General features: G+C 36.5%; 2 protein-coding genes across 3 annotated transcripts; one reads left to right on the top strand and one right to left on the bottom strand.

Annotated features, from left to right (window-relative positions):
• Window positions 1-1589: 1589 nt before the first annotated feature.
• LOC124644476 lies at window positions 1590-13237 on the top strand. The gene is made up of 6 exons (XM_047183868.1): window positions 1590-1702; window positions 5749-5894; window positions 8791-9091; window positions 10460-10599; window positions 11322-11625; window positions 12596-13237. The coding sequence occupies exons 1-6, from the start codon at window positions 1612-1614 to the stop codon at window positions 12679-12681; spliced, it is 1068 nt and encodes a 355-aa protein (XP_047039824.1). The 5' UTR covers window positions 1590-1611; the 3' UTR covers window positions 12682-13237.
• Window positions 13228-26764, bottom strand: LOC124643877 (protein obstructor-E). Of its 2 annotated transcripts, none has more exons than XM_047183013.1 (5): window positions 26641-26740; window positions 18235-18444; window positions 17302-17490; window positions 16692-16902; window positions 13228-13784 (listed from the first exon to the last, which is right to left on the bottom strand). In XM_047183013.1, the coding sequence occupies exons 1-5, from the start codon at window positions 26684-26686 to the stop codon at window positions 13730-13732; spliced, it is 711 nt and encodes a 236-aa protein (XP_047038969.1). In that variant the 5' UTR covers window positions 26687-26740; the 3' UTR covers window positions 13228-13729. The 2 variants fall into 2 exon arrangements, with proteins under 2 accessions (XP_047038969.1, XP_047038961.1); XM_047183005.1 differs by lacking the exon at window positions 13228-13784 and adding an exon at window positions 14418-15183 and having other exon boundaries at window positions 26641-26764.
• Between the last annotated feature and the right edge of the window lie 576 nt (window positions 26765-27340).

The raw sequence follows: 27340 nt of genomic DNA, 5'->3' as shown, positions 1-27340 counted from the left end.
TTGCGGCAAAACTTCAAAGGATTATGAATCATGAGATATCATTTTTACGTAGCTGACATATTAAAGCATATTTTTTTAAAACATGCCATACACATCGGAAGTGTAAAATTGTTAATGTCAATTGACATTTCTATTCAAAAATTCTGAATTTTGGTAGTTAAGAAAATGCAAACATCCGAATTAAGAACCTTCTTTTTATGAAGTCGGTTAAACCACCACTTGTTATCAACATGAAATATTTTTGAAATTCTTACAGGACGTAGATGGAACCATGGCATATATACATAGATATATATGCATATACATATACACACATATATATACAACATGTAACGTAATTAACGCACACCCTCAAACACCCCAGTTAGAATATTATGTTATAATCATAATACATACACTGAATTTTTAATTTAACATGTATATGCATTGTTATTTACTAAATTAGTTATACCAATTCTTGGAGAACTTTTTGGTCATACTACTACGCACGCAAATATCGCGCCGCGCGCCGCTCGACTCGACACAACATAACGAAACTACGGAAAAAGCCGACAGTACACGAAGTCTTATTACTTTGAGTTACAGTCTATTTGAATTTGTTTTGACTGTACAGGGTTAATATGACAATAATTTCCGTAGTTTTAATTATTTTTGGGATAAAAAATTACCTATATTAAAAATGATATAAATCGATTCAGTAAACGATTCTGAACAAACTAATTTCAGGATGTGCGTTAATTAAGTTACATGTTGTATATAGGTACTAGAGTACCTACTTACCCAGGACAAAATGAAGTGTCACTCACACTAACAACCAGAGAATTGACAACGACGCTCATCTCTAACAAACATACTTTGTACTATAATTTATAAATATCTAGCCAAGTAATAAAGCTTCAAAATCGAGACGAACAAGACGAGTTTGATTAATGGCAGGCTTCGAGAATGTTCTGCAGATGCCACTATGATTTAATGGTGCAGGGATGGCTGGGTTAGACAGGAATGAGGTAAGCCTGAGTTATGGGCGTATAGAAAACTGTTGCTGGTTCCGTAGTTAAGTATTGTGTGGTAGCTTGAGTGTGTGAGTAAAGAAGGCAAAGGTGGTGGTTAAGATTTAAATTTTTGAGAATTCTATTCGGCTGATTAGTTGAAGTTGGGTAATAGCTGGTGAAATTATACTTCCAATTTACTCTTCGGTTTATATATCTATCTCCAATTATTCCTTTATCAAAAAAAACCTATAGATGCGTCACTACAAAATTAGGCACAGGAGAATTCGGCTACTGTTTTGTGATTCCATTTTTTTTGGAATATTAGTATTTTATGTACCTGTAGTACAAAAATAAACTATATCGATAACCAACAAGAAAGGACGAAAGAACCACATACTAAAAACCGATGACTCAATTTCATGCCATCCGCGTTCAATAAAAAACTTTACTCATTATAGAACGCGCTCACCCTTTTAGGCTTTCCTTTAGTGTCCTGGCTAAAACTAGATCCCACGTACGTATAGTCGAGTACTTGTTTTCGTTCTCCGACGGTATATAAGCTAGGCTTTGCTTTCAACCCTGACATTGTCCTGTGCGTTCACCTGCTACAAGGATCGAGATGAAAATTGTAACTCTTGTCGTTTTCATTTGCGCTGTGTGCGTTAAGGGCGATGTGAGTGCTAAGGATAGCAGGCAGAAGAGATTGTTGTGTAAGTTGTTTTGGACTATTTTTGGTTTTTTGGGTTTATTCGAAAGATATTTAGAGTTGAACCATATATGTATGGTTAGTTGAGCGTCTTGTGTTTGTAAAGAGCTGTCTCCGGAAATAAGGAAGTTAACCTAAGTGTTGCCATAAATCTTTACCTTTGGGTATCCTTCCTAAAACATTTTAAAAATAAAACATGACTTGCGATTGGTAGGTAGTATGAGAATTGACATGATCCATATTCTTTCATAGAATGCCAGGCAACTTAGTCCTGAATAAATATGTATGTACATATATGTGTCAATGTAAGTAACTAACTTGGTAATTAAAATGCCTAAAATCTTGATTTTAATCATAGTTTTCAGTAGTTCTGATACCGTCTTAATACCTGATCCTTGTAATGTGCTTACTAACATTCATCTTCATAACTGATTTATGAGACCAAACAAACTATCAGCCGACTAAAAGCCAGCAGTGCTAAAACTACAATTTTCAGAATAATGTATACTATTCCGTAAAGTGTATCTCCATTTCATTTCGTTTGTTCGTTTTATACAATTGCAATTTCAATTGAACAACCATATTTCTCCTATGTTCTAGGATAATAGATTTCACATATAAAACACAGGCTACTCAACCCAGGAACTAAACTAACGCTCCATAGATCAAAAGTATCAGTTTAAACCAGAGAGGGTTACAATACGACCCGGAACACATAATCCTTTTGATCCTCGCCGCCCGCTCAGCTTTCATGCGCGCACGCACTTGACATTTCAATACTTATTGTCACCTGTACCTTTCAATTGTTTACTTTACACAGTTACATTTATTAATAATTTATTTGTATATAAAACAAATGAGGATATAGTTAAAGAACTTGTAATTTCAGTAAAAAGTGATTGTGCTGACATTTTTATCTTTATATCGTGAATAACAAAGTTAATATTGTTTGTAAATAATATTCGTATAGTTGTACGTCCAAAAATATATTTTTATTCATTTATGCTTTATATACAAAAATGGTTCATTGGCGGATTTAATGCTACAAGGCTTCCTCTACCAGTCATCCATTGGGTTAAAGGGATATAACTATTAGGTACAAAAACCATAAAATTACCTAATGTAATTATTCAATAATATTGTTAAAATATATCCTCAATATAGCCTAAATATAGCCACCTTGAAAGTATACTTACCTACAGTTACATCGGTCAATTGTTTCAGGAAGTGATTACAGTCGTAAAAAAAATCGAAAATCGTAATGGAACTCTCGACTATAATTATGGTAATAAATCGGTTGAAAATTGAGAGGATATTGCGTAAGACTAACGTGTTTGATTACTACTAACTATTAAGACTAACTATTGATTTATATATCCATACGTTTCACTATGTAATTGATATCAATATCTATTTGCGAATAATGAAAGAATTGTTACTCAAATTCGCACGACCGACCGTCAAATTCAATGTGTCTTGAAATTGTTACAAACCACTGGGCAAGTTTGCCCAGAAGAAGCATAGTTATGCTTCTTCGTAAATTAGCCGTTTCATCTGCGTCCCGTCAAACAACTCCCCGTACCAGGCTAAAGTGTGAAAGAATTTTTCGGTTCAGTAGTTTCGGATCCGTTAGGGTACAAAAAAGTAAGTTATTTTTCCTCTTTATTATATTAGTACTGATATTGCTTCTACATATTCATAAGTAGTAAGTTATGTAGACAAATCAAATGATGCTGCAATGTTGCCAATAAAAAATATCTCTTGAACACTTGCATCGTATACAAAGAAATTATTTAAGCATAGACATAGCATACCTATTTGCATTGGAACTTCATTGAGGAGCAACCTTCGCCCACGGGAGGAATTCTTATAGATGTTATGATGTTCAATAAATTATATAATGTAATACTCAACGTATCAGTTTACATCAGACTTATGCATGTGCGGTCATACAAAATAGTAAAAATTACTCGATTTATAGTCGCACTTGCGGCTAAAATTGCTTGAAAACCAATCCAGCCATTAAAATACTTAATTACTATATTCTTATATTAAAACATTTTCTATTTTTAGATTTACTGCTATATTTCAAAAAAGGTTTTATACCACTTTTAGATTAAAGAGCAGTTGTATTTTAACTATTATGTTTTACGATAAGCAAAAATATGAAAGGCCACAAAACCATGAATTGAAACTTTCTTTACATAATATCATCTATTCGTATTGCTTACATTGGAATGTTATTTACAGATAAGAAGAATGTAATTTAAATATGTAGGTACTTACTAACACAAAATAAACTAAACAATAGAAAATCATGGCGCGCCGGTGTATCCTTTCATCTTTCAATTACGGTTAACATGACAGGCAGTAAGGATATCTTGTACGAAAGTGGCTGCACTCCCGGTCAGTGATCCCGGCCGATAACCTTTTGCTTTGTAATGTTACGTTATTTATGTGAGTATAGTTAATCTAATGTTAGAATCTTATGTTAGAAGCTTGGATTAAAAAGAATGACCTAACTCCACTGCGGGTCGCTCTAGCGAGAGATTTGGGTTTGATGTTAGAGAACCCAACTTCCAGATATTTTGTGTAGATCGTGTAATATCATAATACTTAAACCAAGCAATGTGTATTACCTACATTTAACGTAATACACTAAATAATTTGTTACGTACTACAATATTTAATTTATAGAATCTGTTGTTACAGTTACAGCCTTTTTATCGTCCCACTGCTGGGCTGCGGCCTCCTCTCACACGGAGAAGGATTGAGCATTAATCACCACGCTTGCTCAATGCGGGTTGGTGATTTATGGAATCAGAGTGTTTTAATAGTACTATCCCGAAAAAAAACAAGCAAGAATGCAAGGATTTAAACACAATTTTATCCCAGTTTTATTTACATTACCACCATTAAACTCTTAAGTACTTGAATGACGGACTGAACACTTGTGCGTAATTTATAAGTGCTTACGATCTCGTTCGGAATTTATAGCCGTGTTACCGACGTTGAAGAGACCTATGCGTCTTTTACTCCTTTATTTTGTACGTAATGGTGTGTCCACACGACTTTAAGTTTATACAAATAAATGTACGAACTTAGAGCGTGCGCTCACTGCAGAGATTTAGTCGGCCGATAATGATTGATTTGAGCTCACAAATTAGTAGAGAAATGAACTTCCAGACTTTACACACGTAACAACGATTAGGTATTTTTCCGGTATCAGACCGACTAAAAACTTTGACTAAATTGACTGGGCTGACTAAATATTCTGCAGTGTGCGTCCAGGCTTAACGTCTTGACTAAATCCTTAAGTACAAATGTAAATATCCTATGTAAAAATGTGAAGTCTCGAAATATGATGACAAGATGTTTGTCTGCACTTATCATTGGCTCAGACTTCTGTATGCACTGGTTTGTTGCGCACACAAATTCTTTGAAAGTCTGCGTGAAGTTGGTATCGCCTGGACCCACCATAAGGGGCGATTCATATGTCGCTGTAGGTCCAACTGACGGTGTTTAAGACATTGAAGTGTTTGTTTATGTGTAAATGTGTTTTTGTACTGTCGATATTTATCATTTGAATGTGTGTGTGTGTGTAAATTTACATTGAATTTATTTTTTATGTGTCAATCGGAGTTCCGATTTTATTGAGAAATGCGTGATTTTTGAGTGACTTTCTTATACCGTCGCTTCCTTTGAGCCGATGGCAACCTCTTGTACGTTTTGATGCACTTTATGTAAGTCGGATATATTTTAAAGTTTGATTCTTTTAAATACACCGTGCACTTGAGTTTACTTGAGACGCTTACGTTTGATAAATCAACGTGAATGCATTTTCTTTTTCTGAAGCGATGATGTGTGTGAGTTGCCTTTTATCAGGCAGTTTACTTAATTAAATATTATTTTTACGCATAATGCCCCTTTGGCATGTTTTGTGAAAACAAAATTGAAAATGAATGACAATCAAAGATGATGTTATTCATACATACTTGAATTTATGCTCCTGAATTTATAACGCATTAAATTCATTTAATATCATTTCAGTTTACGATGAGGAAGGTAACTTGGTGAAGACGTACTCGAACCCGTACCCGAACAATCCGTTTTTGCAGAACTTGAGGCTCAACGCTGGACATCTGCCGTACTATGGAAGCTTCTTGAACCCATTCTTCGGTTTTATTAAGGCAAGAGCTTATATCATCTCACTTTATGGGAATTTATATGGTGCAAATTATAGTTGCCCAATCTTAGCCATTACTTGAACAGTTACAAAAAAATATTCCGTTCCATAACCTTCTCTCGAAACCCACAGTTATTTATAATCTTTAGTACTCCACCACTGGACATAGGACGCCTCCCCGAAAGTATTCCGCATTGCTATACCCTTTTCTAAAGACGATCTTCCAAAGGCTACATATCGGGTGTGTTGTTCATAATCACATTAAATGAAATGCGTTAATATACTGGTTAATATATGTCGATTAACACAAAGAAAAAAGAAAAATACGTGAAAATAAAAAAATGCATTTTTCAAACAAAGTAAATAGAATAAAAATGTGCGAAAATTAAAACACCATATAGAAGTCAGTCATTACAAACAGCTGAAATTCTCCCTTGAAAACTGACAGCTGTCAACTGATCAAAACATTCGATACTCCTAACTTTATCTCTGCTTTACACATGATGTTGTAAATTATGAAAACGAAAAATGACGCCTGTGGCTAGACCACTGAATGGATTAGGTTATTTTTTTTACAATTCGCTATAGAATATCATAAAGTATATGCGATAGGATTTAATGTGATTGTGAACGACACCCTGTATATTAGTCCCCAGGCCGGCGAACAAATTTTTTTTTGATACATATACATTTAAGACTTTGTGATTGCCTTCCTTACGATGAGTCCGACAAACTTTTCGAATGCGCAAATTTTGGTGCCGCTGCGTTTTTTAATGCTTGACTCCTGAAATTGTCGATATGACGTCACTATGGCTCTTTGTACATACACGTTTCATCTTTTGAGAATCGTTTAATAAAGTTAACTAGAGAATGGTGGTCAACTTGTCCGATAAAGATCGTGCTGCGTTTGGAGTGTCCACCATCCTGAAAATGTCGATATGACGTCACTATGACTCTTCATACATACCTGTTTCATTTTTTGAGATTCGTTTAACAAAGTTAACTAGAAAATGGTAGTCAACTTGTCCGATAAAGATCGTGCTGCGTTTGGAGTGTCCACCATCCTGAAAATGTCGGTATTACGTCATTACGACTCTTCGTACATACCTGTTCTTATTTTTTGAGATTTGTTTAATAAAGTTAACTAGAAAATTGTGGTAAGCTTGTCCGACAAAGATCATGCTGCATATGGAGTGTCCACTGTCCGGAAAATATAGATATATTTTAAGATTTGGTATAAAGTACTGACAATTGGTGTGAAGTATGTTAATAGTAAATGTTGCATTTAGAAAGTCGTTTCGAATGATATATGTATCATTACTACAGGAGGGATTTATTAACTTGAAAACACCTATCGATAAAATAATCTTATATAAGCTCTAGCTTCTGAAATACTAACAATTCGCCGAAGTTTTTTTAATATGAAATGTTGCATTTAAAAACGTCTTTTGAATGATGTATAACTCATTACTAGAGATGGGATTTATTTAATTGAAAACATCTATCAATAATTATAATTTTAAATAAGCTCTAGCTTCTAAACTACTAACAATTTGTCGGAAGTATGTTAACACGAAATGTTTCATTTGGAAAGGTTTTTCAAATAGTATATAATTTGTTACTAAAGAAGTAATGGATTAGCTTGACAGAACCTACCGATAATATATTCTTAGAAAAGCTCTAGCTTTTAAAGTACTAACAATTTGTCGGAGTTATGCTAATACAACCTTACGCTTAAAAAGATCTTTTGATTGAAATATGGCTCATAACTTCAAGTGAGATGTTATTCCTTAACGCAATGTAAAGTATCAATAATATGCCTTAGGTCAGTTATGTCTTCTAAAATATTAAGAATCGGTAAGTGGTATGTTAAGACGGAATATAGCGCTTAAAAAGATCTTTCGATTGACATATGGTTCATACCTAGAGGTGGGACATCATTCCCTAACATAGTAAAACCTATCGATAATACGCCTTATTTGGGCTATATCTTCTAAAATACTCAGAATTGATAAGTGGTATGTGAGACAAAATGTTGCACTTAAAAAGACCTTTTGATTGATATATAGTCCATTAATAGATGTGGGATATTATTCCTTAACATAATATAAACTATCAACAATACGTCTTAGTCAGGCTACTTTTTCTAAAATAGTAATTAAAATTGGTAAGTAGTATGCCAATTTAATATACTTAAATAATGCACGTGAATATTTAAGTCAGAAATTGACAAAAAGAATAAACTTCTTCCAATTGTAATATTTTTTTCTCATTTTCTTGTCGAACTGACTATTTGCCTCACTACATTTGTCGGACAAGTCGATATTTGCAATAAGAATAGTATTATCTATCATTGTTGTATTTGACCGACATGTATGTATGGGGAGACACAGTGACGTCATATCGACATGTTTCGGATGGTGGACACTCCAAACGCAGCATGATCTTTATCGGACAAGTTGACCACAATTTTCTAGTTAACTTTATTAAACAAACCTCAAAAAATGAAACGTGTATGTACGAAGAGTCGTAGTGACGTCATACCGACATTTTCAGGATGGTGGACACTCCAAACGCAGCACGATCTTTATCGGACAAGTTGACCACCATTCACTAGTTAACTTTATTAAACGAATCTCAAAAAATGAAACGTGTATGTACGAAGAGCCATAGTGACGTCATATCGACAATTTCAGGAGTCAAGCATTAAAAAACGCAGCGGCACCAAAATTTGCGCATTCGAAAAGTTTGTCGGACTCATCGTAAGGAAGACACTCACAAAGTCTTAAATGTATATGTATCAAAAAAAAAATTGTTCGCCGGCCTGGGGACTATATCATGGGCTTACAGCATACAGTTTTTTGAGGAAATAATTTCCTAATTTATTATAATTTTGTTACCAACAGGACTTCGGCAACATATTCTCCCTCACGATCCCAGTATCAAATGAAGTCATCAAGCAAATCCAGAAGGACCCATCCTACCACAACCAACTACTCCTCACTCACACCCCCGACCCTCTGATTGAGCCGAACCCCCTCTGTGAGGGTAAGAGGGCTCAGATACCTTCGCCGAAGCTGTGCAATAACTACCTGAACTGCTGGGATGGATGGGCTGTGGAACAGGAGTGTCCTACTGGTCTGCTGTTCTCTAATCAAGGGTACTGCGATTATTCGGACAGTGTGAATTGTGAGACTAGGAAATTGAGTAAGTAATTTCTTTCTCCATTTTTGGGTAATATGCTAGTAGGTACTAAAATAGGGCGCTTTTGGAACAAACTCATTAAAATGTCAGTACCTGTATTAAATTCAGGCTTATTAGTTGATTCTTATGAAATATTTACTAAGAACATTTACATCTCAACATGACCGGATATTATTAACAGGTTTACGCAATAGACGGAATAAATTTTATCTTTTTTACGCATAACATTTTTCTGAGAAGCTAAAACGTTGGGAGACGCGAACTTAGCACATAAACTTCTGATTACTTATGCTGGTTTTGCACATGTGTACGAAATCACTAAACTCAGAGTTAAAGGAGGCTCAGAAGAGTAGCTTTTTTCACAATTTAATTTATTTTTCTTTATATTCGAAAAAATGGACAGCTTGTTGGTATATGCTTTAAAAACACACACCTTTTATAATTACATGAACATTCCTACAAAAGTACAAACGGATATGCAAATACTAAAACATCATAACTAGAAGATGTCGTCAAACGTGGAAATGTCAGACGCTTACATAAAATCCGTCGGCATTACGAAACATGTGAAGAGCGCTGACCTACTGCACCGGTCACGCTGTAACCCCTCAATGCTTTTATGATGCTAAGTGTGAACCCTGGGCTGGGAGATAATTTCCTGGTGTAGGATAAAGTCAATCTTCTTCAAGACTTCAAGATTTGTGGAATTTATGTCATAAAAGAGAACTTTAAATAATGTTGAAATCAGCCATCAATGGAACTGCTTTCGTCAAATGATAATACACTTAATATCTACATATATACCTATTTTTGTACTAATTCAAGAATATCTGGGTAGTAAGAAAAAATATCTGGGAGGTACATCCGTCGGCATTATGAAACATGTGAATATCGCTGACCTACTGCACCGGTCACGGTGTAACCCCTCAATAGCTTTATGATGCTAGGTGTGAACCCTAAGTTGGGACAGATTTCCTACTGTAGTAAGAAGATTGACGCTAAGATTTATTAGAGTTTGATTAAGGGTATTTGTCCTGACGCGCCTACGAAGGTTTGCTGTATGTTGAGACAGTAAAAAAAATGGTGATCTTAATCACCAATTTTTTTTATTACTTGGTTTGAATTTTTCATAATAGTTAACACTACGCGTTACTTTCTAATAGCTTTTTCACACTGGCGGATTTTCCGCTCGGACACCGACACTGTCCCTACGATCGGGCGATGTCGGCCGGAAAATCCACTGAAAAGGCTGTTGTAAATTCAATTGCAAAATTGTTGCATAAATAAATAACAAAATTGTTGCATAATAAGGTACTAAAGTATGACACCAAAATTACGCGTTAATTAAATACTATAAAATGTTGTCACCAGGAGAACAGCCACCAACACAACCACAATGCAGCAAAGACTTCGAAGCATTCCGAAGCGCACTAGACTGCAACGAGTTCTTTGTATGCGTCGGACGACAACCCGTCAAGTTCAAGTGTCCCGCCGACCTTTCATACAACCAGGTAAACCTCCTACCCTTCATACGCACCTAGTGCTTTTACTCTTCCGCATATAGCAAAGTAATTTACAGCAATAACAATTAAGGTACATCGAATATTTCATTGATGAGCCCGGTAATTAGCTTTTTTATTTATTGAAGTTACTTTTATGGAAAGGGCATCGCTTCTTCAGTTAATACTGACAGTTTAATTTCCAATAATAATTATATTGAACAACGAAATATGTAGTTGTAGTTCCTGAAGATATTGTGGCTATGTTAAGTTTAAAATTGTTCTCTTTCTTGGTACAAAACCGCTTGCTGTACATATATATTTGTAAATTCCTTCAATTCCATGTTCATGCCATATTTGATACATCTTTACACATATGTTTATCGGTATGACTGACTCATTCAATGCGAGGTATTCCCAAATTGGAACATTTATTATAAACATTATTATTTTAACTAGCATGATTTTATATCGTTTTTATTGAGTGCCTACGCAATTCCATCGCCAGCTTTGTATTTATTATTTTAGTATCGTTTAAAGTTCCGTGTTTATTACTCAATTTATGCTATTTTTAACTTTTAACTGTTCATTAAAATTTAAGTCTCTTTCATTTATTTTCCGTCTTCTTGAAATACACAAAATAATACAGTTTTCGGGAACTCCATAGTCCACAGAAAAATAAACCAAAATGAATCGCTACTCCTGTGATTTATTCAAATTCCTTATGATTTCAGCAACTAGGCGTATGTGACTACCCAACACGCGTAGACTGCACCTCAACTGCCACAAACACTGAAGTTTTTGCACCTCAATCCACTTCAGTGCAACCAGCTGCACCTACTCCGGCACCTGCACCTTCTGCGCCTATTGTTGCATCAGAGTCTATAGCACCTAGTGCACCTGTAGTTCCAATAGTCCCGGTTGCACCTACGGTTACTTTTGCACCAGCAGCGGCACCTATTGTAGTAACAACTGATACTTTGAAGCCTGGTGAAATCAAGACTATATTCTCCGAGAATTCTTTAACAAATACTCAAAGTGAGTATGAAAGTTTATCAAAAATTATGCGTCTTTTTAGGAGTAAACATAAACCTAGATATACAGAACTGGTGGTATTTGACCGTCTCGTAGATTCACGTATACTTACCAAACAAATTCATATTTGCATTTACATACACGGCAGCTGTCATTAAGAATAGTTGCTGTTGTTAACACATTTTTGGTTCTTTTATATGTGTATTTTGAAAAGTTCGTAGTTTGTCTCATTACCTCAGTTACCTAAATTAAGAATAGGCAAGTCATCATCCTCCGAGTCTTTTTCCCAAACTATGTTGGGATTGGCTTCCAGTCTAACCGGATGTAGCTGAGTACCAGTGCTTTACAAGGAGCGACTGCCCTATTTGACCCCCTCAACCCAGTTACCCAGAATAGGAAGAATAGGCAAGTCTATTTGTTACACGTAGATGGAGCACGTTTCCGAAGAGTTGAGTAGAGGTTCTGTTTCCAATTAAGTGACTGTTGCGACACTAAATTGTTCTCAATTCCCCACATTAAGGTATAATGCTTCAACATTTTCAACACCAATACTATTTAGTAGGTATTTGCTCACCGTAAAGTTTATTACGATGCGAACACAAGCTAATTAGCGAATACTCAGCCGTTGCCGAAATGATTAATTCAATTTCAGTTTCAAAACTTCTTTTCAGTGTGCATTGAGTAATTGGTTTTTGGAATAGAGCTATTGTTAAGTATGTCTCTTTTCTGATTTCATTAAAAAAAGATGTATATCAAGTCCCAGTCACATTGTCAAACCATTTTTTTATCATCATTATCATATTTTTCACGATTGTAATGCTTCATTGCAGCTAATAATTTACCTATTTACTTTTAATAATCATCTAGTTAATTTTGACCTTCATCTATTTGCATTCCATCATCTGTAATGTACTTAACATTTCCTAATATATCATCAGTGTTAAATACTTTACCTTTATCATTTGTGTTTCAGGTTGGAAGTCCACCCAGATAGCCATATCTCGTCAGGACGCCATCCGTCAGTTGCAGCTCCGAAACATAGCTAAAGTCGATGTCTAATTTTACACAATATTATTAATTTACTATATTAAGTGCCAATTGTATAAGTCCTGGATAAGTATGATGTATCACATTTGTAGAACATCGAATCATGTGTTCGAAATCCAATAACTTGACAGATTTTAATGATGCTTAAAGGTGGTGGCCATAAGGCTCTTCTCACCTGTATAGATGAATTTGTTTTCTATAGATATACTAAGAGTATCATGCTTGGCTAGACTAAGATCAAACAAGGCGTGTACTTGTAACTAAATCATTGCAACACTAACAAACCTTGTCGGAACACAGAATTGAGTAATATATTGCTTGTAAATCTAGTTTGGCTAATAATGTCCACCTAGTTGAATATGAACGTCTTATTTAAGTCTAACCCTATCAGCAAATTGCATCTTAATTTATTGAAGTGATTAATAAATACTACCTTATCGACCTTTTTGTTCGTTTTTGCATGTCTAATCAAAGGTCATATTATAATGTACCGAAGTAATTAATTAGATGTTGGTGATTGTGAATGTTGATAAGCATTTTTGAAATAAAATGACTCTATGTATAAAAATATTATTTATTTACAAAAATATTAAAAATATAAGTTCGCTAAACTTAACTTACATAAGTTTTATGACTAAGAACAACATATATTTCGACACAGCACCAGCACATTGTGTTGGTACCATGTCAAGGTTTTTGAAGAATTTCCAAATTTGGCAACAATTGTTTTAGACACAAATATAGACCAAAATAGTGGACTCGATTCATTCGAGGTCCTTAGAGAGTAATCGAGCGCCTCTTCAGACAGACAAAACTTCTCATGAAGCACTGGAAGTACTGAGAAAGACTAAAACAGATGACAATCGTCATCATACAAATTATTATGAAGAGGGAGGTAAAGATAATAATTTATCGAGTGTCAATCATCATGTTGGATGGTTTACAGTCGATGACGATTCTGTGCATGAGACCCTTACTCTAAGATATGACTCTGAAGAGGCTGCTATATCAAATGGAACGGGTTTAGCTTCAGTCTGTCCTTGGAGCCGCTCCTTGACATTCAGAATCCCAACTTCTTCAACGCTTTGAGGTCGACGTCACCGTAGTAATCCTCGCTGTAATGGTATCAGGTTATGAATCAACTGCCTTTATTTCACTAATATTGACGGATGTTACAACAATGTCTTCTTTTTTACTGATGTGTTACCGAACTCAGTTAGCTCTCATTCACTATTTTTATCATTCATTTAAGAACTTGACCGTCATAATCAAAATGAAGAGTTGTGAAATGAGAGTATAGCATAAATATTTTATATCGATGAATTCATTATCGTATTTGTATAGTTTGCAATTCTAAACAAAAGCTATGAGCAGGAAACTGTACAAATAGCTGATTTTCAGTCATTTTTTCATTGTTTAAACTTATAGAAAGACTCATGCTGTCTGATCAAATTCAGGATAAGATGTTACTTCACAGTTTAAAGAAAGATATTACTTACAGAAAGATACACCATAAATATGACTTGGTTTCACGTTATAGAAGATTAACGTACCTGGATTCCCCAAGGGTGACGGTTGGCTGTTGCAGTCATTAATGTAAAATGATTAGACAGAAGAAAATTACTAAAAGAACCAAGAAAATATTAATATTATTAGATAGTGTTCATGAAATAGAAAATAGTGTGGTGGAATGTTAGGAAACGGTGCTACAGTGCATCTACACACAAAGGAAATTAATACAACACGTGTTAATTTTTATAAATTTTTGTTTATTTTATCACTAAAAATAAAACTTAAGTATTACAGTTTCTATCAAACAACAACACTCAGTCGCAGCGAAATAATTCAGTACAATAATATATTTACAAGGTCATGGTATTCAAACTGATACAATAGTATATCGATGTTCTCATGGGTTTAAACAGATCTACTTTTATCATAAATGCAAAACAACTCTATACGCTCGAGTTGTTTCTGGTGCAAACTTTATACAGGCTCGGTTAACTGGTTTCGATATAATAATGTTGAAAGGACTCTATAAATACTAGGTATACTGTAAATTAATAAATATATCTATCGCTGTATGGTTTTACTAATTTCCTAACTTGCCTCAATGAAACTGTTCGAAGAAGCTACAACGAGAAGTATTTGGCAACTAGAAGTGATACATATCAACTGTAGCTCACTCACTAAACAATCGAATATTTTTGAACCTGGAACACGATCTCCACACACCATGAGCAACGATTTCTTTTTAACAAAGCAAATGTACGATCTGTATTCAGCCAGAACTGTCAGATTAGGAGTTGCTCGTAGTGCGCGAAGAGTATTGGTTTATAGTTAACTATGTGAGTATTAAAAGGTTAGGGGGTGGGGGATTGTATTTAGTTCTCCTTTTGGGGGCGGGGTTTGAGCTGCTTGGGCGTGTTGCGGGTCTGGCCGTCTTGCTGGAGGCCGGCGAGCAGCTCGCTCTTGCGGATCGTCTTCAGATCCAGATCCCCGTAGTAGTCCTCGCTGAAAATGTACGCGAACTTACTGCCTGCCTCGTCTACTAGCTAGCCTTAACTCTATGTCTTATTGCCTATCAGCGACGAGTGACTTAAACATAAATGGCTATCTCAATTTCTAGCAACTTTTACTACACGAGTTGCAACTGGCTGCGTGAATTGTGTAATGTAATCTTGTACACAGACAGCGTTAAAGAGTGAACCGCCTTGAAACGGTAACAAGAATGATATCCGCTCGCTTTTCCAACTAAAGTTATCTAACGTTTGTTTTTCTTGGCACACAATTATGTGGACCGGAGCTCTGCAAAAACTTTTGACAACAACGGATTCTACGGCCATTGGTTAATGTGGTCACATAGTGAACGGTGCAGGCGCATCCCTGTATATATCTACTAGCGATTGTTCAACGCACACAGACCATGAACCGGAGATAAACATTTTGAAAGTTCCCTCATTGTCTCAATAAAGGAACAATTCAGTTCAAAGATCGCAACTAACTGCACGTGATACAAAACACGTTGTTGAAATCTATAAGCGTAAACTAGTTACTTTCATAAATGACAACTATCTGTCTGAGCGCTGAGAGTTGAAAAAAACAACTCATAAATATTTCATAATTGCAATCTGCGCCAGTCACCGACCGGCATTCTTTTGAACATTTCCTCTTTTTTACGAAAGACATTGAAGCCTTTGTGTCATACTTGAGCAGTTACGGTCGATACGATATGTCTGTACGAAACAACGGTCATTACCATACACACTCCGTTATGTACCGGTCGGCATTGACCACGGTCGTCCGCGCATGACACGACTGTGAGCGCACTATTTTGCTCTAAATCATGTTAATTTCCAAAGTGTCCTAAATGTCGCAAGCGTGCAAGGCTCCGGACCGCATAGCTGCGGCCAACTATTCAGGTGGGCGAGCTTTACTACGTATCCACCTATGTCTACCTACCACGACATCTGTACAATGCTGATCGATTCGTGTATAATAAAGCTAAGGCAACACGAAGTGCAACCGATCTGTGTCGTATTATGTTTCATTATTTATGTGCAAGAAGAATTGTTAGTCACAAGGACGACATTGGCTTTGTGGAAGTGGTTACAGGGTCTCAGGGGTTGGGACACCAAGAATATCTTTATACCAGATTAATGTACCCATTGAATATTAGTTGTTTTGATAAGAATTTCATGATAATTAGGATAAATTCTTGGTGTCGCATGATTAGACTAGGTACTAGATGTTAATGTACCACAAGACGCTGGTAACACCACAGAACCAGTATTCAACCAGTGAGTAGAAGAATCCTATGGTGCGTTCAAGCTGCCTGTCGTATTTGCTTTACTTGAACGGTGTGGATAGGACATCCGCATTCGATCGTGCAGTTATTATATCAAGACATCCATGAATCGTGACTCACAAGGACTACTACTGCATTCGATGTTTAAATGCACATGTTCTATGGATGTGGTGTGTATACAATATGTACACGAGGTCATAGAGAGGTAACTCACCATCCGGGAACATCTTCGGGGTCTTCGCAGTTGCCTGTGCCGTCAGCATCTCCGATCTTGAACACGGTGCCGATGGGGCATCCGTACTCGCGGGCGACTCCCTCCAGACAGATGTAGTACTTGCGGCAGTCTTCGGGGTGGGCGTGACGGCTGAAGGAGCCAGCGTTTGACACCTCACCGGGAGCGGGGCAAGAGAAACCGTTCGCTACTTCTGGGAAACACCAAAAAGGTTACGTGAGCGAGCGTGCGGAAGGCGAAACCGAAATTCAACAGCGACAGCGGTGATGAAGATGAGTAAGTAACACTTGAATAGTTTGTGCACAAAGGTTTCATGTGCTAAAATACTAAATGCATTCAATTATCTTCAGGGTGTATAAACAAACAAACAGCCTGACCTTTCGATCAGACTGCACGACGCACGACCATTACAGATCTATATCCATAATAAACATTGCAAACAACTATTGAGCTTGAATTACATTTTCAAGGATTGAAGACCTGCGGTCTCTATCTGTCATTTGTGAAAACCACGAATCGACAGTTCGACCGTAAATCAATAAGGGTGCTATTTAGATCAGGTTACTAGGACAGATGTTCGAGTGTAACGTACCCTCGTTCTTGCACTCGGGGACCTGGTCAGCCCACATGCACACACGGGATTCTCTGTCGTAGGCGAGTCCGGGGCTGCACTGGTAGCGAGAAGCTTCACCGTTCCAGCAGTTCCAGAACACGTCGCATTTGGCCTCATCAGGGAAGATACCGTAGAGCCTCTGGCAGTGAGGGGTTGAGATCGGAGGCTCTGTGGAACAAAGTAAACAAATGACGAAACTGCACAAGGAAACAAAAACCTATCACATTCTAAAATGAGTTTCGAAAAGCACAACACCTCTATGTTTAGATAAATTAATGTCTTCTACAAGGACTCATAAATAATAGCCTAACAGCAAAAACCCTGCAGCCAACCAGGGTTCTCCGAAATGTCACTCCATTTTGAGTATAATTGGCTATCAATCATCGAACAGCAAAAAGCTTTCAATCTTCATTTCCATAAAAAATCCATCAAAGAGTTTGGCACAAAAACCTACCACTCGGTTTGGCAGCAATAAAATTAAATTTACGAAGTGGCTCTAGTTCAAGGTAAGCAGAGTGATGGTATTTATAAAGATGTATTTGCAGATGATGTGAAGAATATTGTATACCTAAATAATGTAGGTATGCCTGTTTAGTGCGAATTGGCCTAGTGACCTTTACAACATCCTGGTTGAGATGGGTATTCAAATATCATTATTATCCTTATGACACGTGTGGTTATGTAAATGTTTGGCCTTGACCATTTACTAGCAAAAAACATTGTTGCTAAGCATTCCTTTCGATTTTTATGAGACAGTGATTAAATGGCGGATGGACAAAAACGTGACTAGTAAGATCAGATGACACTTTTTGCTCTATTGTATTTTTATTATTACTTTTTGGACGTTGGAATATCTGCAAAATTTCTAACACCTACTTTCGAGGTACAAAGGTAATATTTTTGGTTTCTTACCGAGCTGTGTCCTCTCGCCGCACTCGACGTTGTGGAGGTAGTCGCAGTTCTCAGTCAGGTATTTGGAGTCGGTGGCGTCGAAGGCGAGACCGTTGCCGCAAGTCTTGAGTTCAGCGACTCCGTTGTCACACTTCCAGTACTTGTCGCAAGAGATGTGGTGGGGGTAGAAGCCGAAGTCATCCGGGCATTTGAAGCTCTCCTGGCCGACCGCTGCAAAGACAACATAACGTTAACATTCAAGAATTTCAAGCATTTATTATTAGGTACTTCAAGCTAAGGTCGCAAATTGTGGCTGTTATCGTTTGTCGAACCAGTCTCGCATACTTAAAGCGTTGCATAATCAACACGCCTTGGACTCCATTCCAAAACTTAATATGTATAACTGTTTGACAAAATGCCAATATTGGCAACAGTGAGGTAACGGCACATCACAACGTTTGAATTTCAATGAAATTACAAAATGAACCGTCAAGGGGTTTGCTACACAAGTATGGCGCGGTGTTGAAACATACTGGTCTCGGGCAGGGCCGCTCTTTCTTCAAGGAACGCAACAGGCCCTAATGAGGCAACCACGCTAACAGACTGCAGCCCAGCACAACTGTTTAGCACATATTGTCTTTGTTCGTTGATGCCTCATGAGGTAATCTTAATTTGGGCAATCATTGTTAGCAAATGCAGCTATCATAACAGTTGCAACACTGTTAAGCGTTTTTGGTACGCGGAAATTATGATGCTAATTGAATATTATGTATATTTGAGGCTGATGTTTCTGTTGGTTAGCATGTGGTTGTAATACCTAAGAGGTATTGAAATTGGTTATACGTAATTTACGTTTGGCGCGTTAACACCTTGTTTGCGTACGCGCTTCCCCGTACGGGAGTTATGTCACAGTGTGTCACAACATGTGTGTCAGCCATACCGGTTGACATTTGCGAGAAGAAAGCCCTCATCCGCGACTATTGCGAGATATAACTCTCTCTCGAGCATTAACGATTTGCAAGTGCATAAGCCCAATAAATTCTAAGGGAACTGGTGTGAATTGACACGCGATTTACTTAGAAATGGCTCGCAACTTTCGAAACTGGTTTGAAATTAAATGGCGTTTCAAATCTAATAGAACAATAATTTCAATGGAATATAACGCTTAAACGCCCAAAAAAACTACAGTTTTTTTTATTGCCTTCCACAGATTCTAGATAAATATTTGTTCACAAAAGATTTAATAAATTGAACCGATGTTTTCGTAACACTACTCGAGTTGCTCTAGAATCAGATGCTTTATTTATTAGATACTATCATGCAGCAGTAGCAATCGAGTCGTTTTCGATAAGCATCAATGATTTCCAAATTGACAATTTCATTTCGATTACCAAATGCTGTAAAAATAATCTTAGAATGTGTTCAACGTTCCGATTAAATCGATTTTAAATCGTTGACCTTGAGTTGAATGGCTATTAAAAAGCTGTAGGTTATACTCATCTGCATAAGTGTTCGCAAACAACTTTTCTTATTGAAATCAAACGTCTATATCGAGGTGAACCGCAGTCGCATGCCTAGCATACTTCGGCCGCCAGACTAATAAGCAATGTGGTACAAATGTAGAGCGATTTCGATATAATTGAAAATTCGAATCACCGCTCTTTGGGTCGCGTTATGCTTGTTTTACGCCAATTACATCTGCTAATTGGCAGATGACTGGGGTTTTAATCGCTCATTAAGTTTGTGGGGCGAGCGAAAATGGCAGAAATGAGGTGCTGATTACACATGTCAAACATTACTATACTTATTGTGTTGGAACTAAGTGGATTTCACACACTATTTGATGGCGAGATTATATTAAGTACATAGATGCGATATATTACTGGTTGGGAATCGAGTTTTCGTAAGTTATAAGCATAAAACCTTTAGTAAGTGCAGATTTTAATTTTAGAAAATCTAAAACGCCCTATCCAACACGAAAACCTTAATGATTTCATACTTTTTGCTATCAAAATTCTAAAATCAAACTCAAACGGCATTCTCCCACACTGGCTGACTAGACATCTCGAGTCAATTGTTTGCAAAGAGTACGTTTATCAATTGGCGTATTAGTGTCAGCAGTAACCGGGTCACATGTGCAATGAACCGGGTGTGTTGCGCAATGCCCGGGCGACACCCGAGCCCTAGCATGCGCATGACATAATTATTGATCTGCCGATGCTGCCTTGTCATAACGTATTATGTAACATTCATAGCTACTTACTGTTGCGTGATTTTTTTCTTGTTTTCTTAGACATGTTTCTAGAACTGAGGTCTTTGGAAAATTCTTCTTTTGAAAGAAAAGCTTTTCTGCGTGCATTATTTTTCAAGCACGAAAATTGATCAGTATACAACATCTTTTGACGTTAACTAAATGTGTAATTAAAAAAACAATTATACACGCGGCCATAATCTTCAGTCAAGTAATTATACTTTCTCGTAGATAATTATATTTTTATGATTTTCAACCACGCCTTAAATGACAAACAATGTCCATTTGTAGTCATAATACAAGAAACAACTAGTAAAGAGAAATTAATACCCGTAAATTGCGCTTATTGTATAATATCCCATGTTTATATTACATAAACACGCTACAGTATTACAAAGGTCATGTAATACATTAAGTAATACAGTGAAAGCCACAAAAATTGACCCACCGACGAACAGTGGGCGGGACTTTCGATTTCGTTAAGACGCGCCGATGCGCTTGCGACTCTCAAGTTGAGTAATCTCACTCACGCCTGACCTTTTATCATGTGGGTCAATGAATGTATCATATTGAATTAGCTTGTGTTTATTTGCATGCGCTTTTATATGTATATGTCAATTGTCGTAATATATAACACTTTGAAAAGCATTTATATCAGCCTACGTAAAATATATAGACCATACAAAAATTGCACCTCGTTATGGCAATCAAAAAATCATTCAAGCCAGTATCACAAAATAGCCACAGACTAAAAAAAACAAAGCATCAACCTTTTTTGACAACGCATTCTATTTTCAAATCAGATCTCGCTGTTGTTAATGTTTTAAAAAGAAATGATTACTGTCACATGAGTGTAATCTGATGTAAGACGCCATTAGATAACTACCATTGTCGGCCGGTGAAAGTTCGTAAGCTTGGCCATAATGGCTTTAATGGAAGCATTTATACGAGTCGTACAAAGTACGCTTAATCGATTTTAATCGAGTTGGGAATCGAGAAGTTCGTTAAAATTAATTAGTTAAACAGCTAAGATTTAACTATCAGGATATATTTGTAACTAGCAGTTTCCCCGCAGTTTCACCCACGTACCCGGACAAAATATAACCTATGTTAGTTGGGAATAGTCTAGCTATCCAACAGTGAAAGATTTTTTCAATTTAGTTCAATAGTTTCGGAGCACAAACCAGAAAAGTTTCCCATTTATTATATTGGTATAGATAGTTTAGTCCTATGCTTTTCATAGTTGGTACTGATTAAGAAATTCCGATTTAAATTGTCACATTACAATGCCTTAAGTTCATACAAACAGCCTATAAGATATTAATGAGCAATACAAATTCACATCGCACCTTAGAGGCTGGGCATGTATCGTCGCGTAATTCTTACGTAACCAATGATTCTATTTCGAACTCTTGCGCATCCAAAGGGTAGAGTTATTAAAACTACATTTTAGTGGCACTTGCAAAATTATGAATAGCACTAATTAGATTGTAAATGCATAAAGTTAATTCAGACTTTTTATATGTAGGTACAAAAGATGAGTACCTATTAATAATTATATGGATAATACCTGTATTTATTGTGGGTGGTACAATATTTATACACAATTTTACTGATTAAAACAAAGCGTATAATATCGTAAAATATTTTAATATCGAATATCAGGATGTATCCAGTTCCTGCATTTTTAATTAACCCTTTCAAATTCGAGGCTGTACCAAAAATGGTCACAAACAAGGCACAGTGATGCAGTGATGTTAAAAAAAAAAGGAAAACAACAGCACAATGCGTAGGGCTAACGAGAGGTTATTTATATCGTGCCTCGAAGGACAGACAATCACCGGCTTGAGTCTTACTACGTATACGTTGTTACAAGTAAACTGTACGTAGGCGATCGATGAGTTTGTAGACTCTAATGATTGAATACAAACTGCTTTGGGGGGTAAGATTCGTTTAGATTAGTATTTTGTTTTATTTGTGAGAGTAGACTGTTCTTTTGTTTTTCGTTTGAAATTGGAATTAGGAGAAGAGATAATGTCAGAGGTTTATGAACGTTAGAGTGATTGTTTCTTTATGTTTAGTCGATGGGTAATTTAAAAATTATATTGCACAAAAAATATCATCAATTTCTGTCAATGTATCTGTCCAGCCAATTGGAGGAAGCGTGATTTTTTTATAAGAATCGCCAGTCATTGTATTTTAGGATGGGAACACAGGATGCTATGTATTGTTCAATATTCAGCCGTGAGATATCATTGTCGGTATTTTGCTAAGAAAACATGAGTTTCCGGCGCATTGTTTAGGTGCAACATCGTTAATTATTTCTTGGATTTCCTGTCTGTCGACCTCTTGATTACCTTTGACTTTATTTTGTGATATAACCTTAGAATTGTCTCGACAGGTGCGGCTCGTAATGTTATGTAAGCAAACGAGATGTTGCATAGAGAATTTATGTAATATGTCTTTTGATGTTAATAAAAAGATATTTATAAACACTGAAGGGTAATATTCATTTGTTTGCTGAGAATAAAATTCTGAAACTGGCAGTGCTGACTTCAATTAATATTAAGTCAGTATCTTTGTCTTGGACATTAAAAACCTACATGACTCCTCAATAATGATTAGAAATAGTTTTTACTTAAACTAAAATCACCACTTAAATAGTTGGTTCCACGACATATCAAGATAGATATATAGTCAAGTCAGTTCAATGGCTGACAATTACTCAAAGGCATTAAGCAATTTACCGAACGATTAGTATATTACTTGTAACGTAATAGATTACTAAATTACACCTCATTATCGCATTGTATCAGAGAGAGTAACCTCATTATCCAATTAACTTGTAACGATCGATATTTTGTAAAACACGCAACGCATTAACAAATTGACGGTCAATTTTATAATGATAGCAATGTTACTTAGAATTCAATAAAAAAAAATTACACGTTACTACAACATTTCGTTAAAAAATAATTCTTTTTTTTTAATCCAGCCCAGAATGTCATCTGGAGTCACAATGTCTGCTCAGAATTTTCTAGAATGAGCATTTATTCAAATTATATTTTTGAAATAAGAATCCAAGGTGACACAAACAAAAGATTACAGAGGAAAGTTGTTATTGTTGTCTGTTCATTTATTTTCTAAGCTTCGCTGTCGGCGATTCTTTATTATTTCTGAGATGTTCTTTAGCTCTGTCACGTAATTTGTAGTCTGTACGTGTATACTTAAATTCAATGTCGGTTAAAGCTATTTTTAAATAAGAGCTGAAAACAGGGGTATTATTATTTTGTTGTCAACATGTTTACCGATGATCTCATAATTACGTTTCATATTTACTTAAAAGTGAAGTATCAGACTCAAATCCTGTATTACTCCGGACAACTGAGAGAAATGATCGATTAGGGAAACATAAATCGATTAGACACTTTAAAAATAAGAAAACAGTAGAATATGTTTCCCAACAAAAGCTATAATATCCAGTAGTTGTATCTAACGCACCGTCGTCTGCGCACTCAAGCAACTGATACATTTTCTCCGTGTTTTCATTGCTCTCGTGAAATTCGCGCACGCACTGCCAGTCTCGATAATCAAATACCTTCACGCTTGCTACAATAACATTATGAATATTTGATAGCGTGCCTAACTCCCGTTAAAGTTACTTTTAGTTAATAGTTAAAGTAACTCGGCCATTTAAACATTGCTAATGTTTGTTAGGATTTTATTAACCATGAACTAACACACGTTCGCACGCAATTGTTTAAGTTTGCTACTTTTTACTGTTGAAACGATTTGTAAGCAATTAGAAAACAAGCACACATCGTTCAAGATTGTTCTATTAGAGAAAAAGTAGCAGAAAATATTGGTGCTTGCGCAATTGATCGCGTTGTCCGTGAGAACTGGGTACGTGTTAGAAATCCTAACAATGGTGAATTCCTCGAGCGGCTCATAACTAACCTCCGAGTGAAAACTGAACATCCTGCCAAAGAACACGACTTTTATATTAATGATATCAATTTTAAACCTGTACCAAAGTACCACGTACCTAGTTGTACCACGCCCAAGGAAGCTGTCCATTTTGCATGAACACGAAATAATTTTCTAATCGCTTGTTGGTTGGTACTCAAAAGGCTCCGAAACTGTTGAACAGATTGAAAAATTCTTTCACTGTTGGAAAGCTACACTCTTTCTGAGTAAGATAAGATATATTGTATCCCGGTATGGCCAGAAGTTCTGAAGGGACGCGGGTGAAACCGCAGAAAAACGGCTAGTATTTCGAAAAGACTGCATCCTCAAGGAATGTGAAAGGACGTTACGTTAACTCGTAAGAGGTTAAAGGCAATGAAAAGTCAAGGAGACAACAGCAGATATTTTGAACTAAAAGGAATTTGAAGCGTTTGAACTTTGAAGGATGAGACGAGTTTACTTATTAACTTAATGTAACGTAGTATTAAGTCCGACAGTAGTAAGTCAAAGAAGGTTTAATATGACTGCAAAAAATCCAAGATTTGTAATTTAATAACAGTATTCTTTCGCATACTTAAATATTTTTGTCTTAATAAATGAACAAAGGTTAAAAATATGAAAGACAATGATTATTCTTCAAGGCGATGTGAAATGATATTGTCATTACTCGACTTCCTCCATTCGACGGAAGTGTGTGCTATAGAAGTGGATGAGGAAGTCCATAAACTCGAGGATGCTCGGACACGACGGGGGAAGGTGATTGGCGGAATATTTTATTAATAAATTGTTGGACACTCATGTGAAAGCTACCCTTGAACGGTTTACCGAAGGAAAGTTTCCATATTACTGTGTTACTGAGGAATACAAGTAGGTACAAGATAGTTTGGCTATTAGGAGTTAATAATATGTTAACGAAGTTTTCATTCGTTTTTAAGGTACCTATTTGGTATACTTTGTTTAGGTATCCCTACTTGGTCTATGATCACGAAATATTGCCTCCGATCATATCAGAAGAAATCGAAAGAAATAAAGGCATCTTATAAACAAACAAGTTTTAAACAAACATCTCGAATCACCTCGTTATGTAAACTTAAGTAAACTGTAGCAACTTTCGTTTATAATTATGTAGCAGCACGTGGGAACTATTGGTCCCATTCCGATGGTTTAAGTAACACAAATATATTATCTGTGTCATAACTTGACATCGGTGGGTGCGTTCATTGCGAAAAATGCTAATCAGCCAATTCGGATTGCGCAACTTTTTTGTATGCCACGAATATACGACTAAAAGGATTGCAACATTTCTCTAAGGTCATTGAATTTCTTTGCATAGAAATTGTGATGTAACCTTTTTATGATTTGTATAAATTTATATTCTGATTCGATAAGTGCTATATCAAACGACCATTGTTTGATAAATGGTCATAAAAATGTCAAGAGAAAGCTTCTTCAATCTAAGAGCTTTCAGCACGACATAAAATTGATATCTATAAACTTTAAATGGACAAACGTTTGACATAATAAACAATTATTATGAAAACTTGAGAAACCGCTTTCTCGTGCATTGCAGTCGAGAGCTGCATGTTCTCGAAAACAAATCCTAGCTCTATTTCACATTATAGCACTCAAACTTTCTGTGCGATGACGTTAAGAGGTCATTGACATGCGTGAAAAAATAGTGCCAGTAGAATGGGGTTGATTGTCAGTGCAATAAGACCTAGTTCACACAGTTGTGAAGCATTATGAGATTAATTACATCAATGTGTTACAGACTCTATTGTTCTGTAAAGATGTTAGAATGTCATATTGCTTGATACATTGGTGCCATGTCGTGCATTAATACGACAACGTTTTCAGCATAGTGCACACTGATACTTTATAAGCTCCACAACACGATTCTGATAAAAATCCAGTAGTGATAGGATCAGTCCGTGTGTCACTGGGCCGAGTCATTGTCGTTACACCACATCGCTGGCCGCAATCTATCTGTTCTCAACACTTGTTGCGCTCGCGCAGTTGCAACGCTTAAGTGTGGAAACTGTATCGATAACACTTCAACTGCTTTCGCCTTGCTACGCCAATTACATTTTTATCGATACATGAGAGCAGGTGAGCAGGCGAGCCACACATCGAGATAGTTCGTTGTCACTGGACACAGGTATCCGTCGGTCAGGTCGCGGCGCACCCTAAATATTTCAAATGTTACGTACCCACGCCGAGGGCGGCTGCTAGCACTATTAAACACCGTGAATTCATGATTTAACTGTAAGTCCTTGCACGAGTCAAGTGGACACTGTAACGTTCAAGCACACACTGCGAGCGGGTGAATGGGCGGTTGAGGCTTTTATATCGGGTAGGCGTACGCGGCGCAGCGACGGTGAAAAGCGACGCCGGCGCCCGCGCGGGCCCCTCGCGCGCTCGCCTCACCCCCGCGGGGTAGCGCGCACCCCCGCGACGCTGTCAACATTCGTACATCATCATCACTCACGACACCATGGTGTCGAGGAAATTCGTGTCGTCTACCGCGCTCCTGCCTGTTTCCACGCAGACAGATACTCGCAACTCTGTAATAGAATCTCTACAGATTAATGAGATAATTAATCATTCCCTGTCTTGTTATGAATACATATTCGCTAATCAATACTTGTTTATTGTAAAAGTTACAATTGACGCATTGTGCACATCTTCGCTTACATGTTAGGTAACCAGCGCTTGTGTGTTTTATTATTTTTTATATTCTAATAGTATTAGGACACGATGATGTATTTCGGTAACCTTATTGCTAAATCTATTTGGTAAATTCATGTGTCGAGAAGAAGTCAAAATTACCTTTAACATTTTGATGTTGATTTAATTTTGTGTTTCAATTTAATGTGCATCATTTGATTAATTATATAGTTTGATAACCCA

Source organism: Helicoverpa zea, chromosome 2, assembly GCF_022581195.2.
Source record: "Helicoverpa zea isolate HzStark_Cry1AcR chromosome 2, ilHelZeax1.1, whole genome shotgun sequence".
Lineage (NCBI taxonomy): Eukaryota > Metazoa > Arthropoda > Insecta > Lepidoptera > Noctuidae > Helicoverpa > Helicoverpa zea.
Note: the sequence above shows the minus strand (reverse complement) of the source record. Positions and strands in the feature narration are given on the sequence as shown.

Coding starts and splice junctions, on each gene's coding strand:
- LOC124643877 (XM_047183005.1), bottom strand. CDS start 26,686: ATGAATTCACGGTGTTTAATAGTGCTAGCAGCCGCCCTCGGCGTGG. Junction 17,491..18,234: donor CGGCGAGAGGACACAGCTCG/GTAAGAAACCAA, acceptor TTTGTTCCACAG/AGCCTCCGATCTCAACCCCT. Junction 15,184..16,691: donor CCCGAAGATGTTCCCGGATG/GTGAGTTACCTC, acceptor GTACATTTTCAG/CGAGGACTACTACGGGGATC.
- LOC124644476 (XM_047183868.1), top strand. CDS start 1,612: ATGAAAATTGTAACTCTTGTCGTTTTCATTTGCGCTGTGTGCGTTAAG. Junction 1,703..5,748: donor CAGGCAGAAGAGATTGTTGT/GTAAGTTGTTTT, acceptor ATATCATTTCAG/TTTACGATGAGGAAGGTAAC. Junction 5,895..8,790: donor TCGGTTTTATTAAGGCAAGA/GCTTATATCATC, acceptor TGTTACCAACAG/GACTTCGGCAACATATTCTC.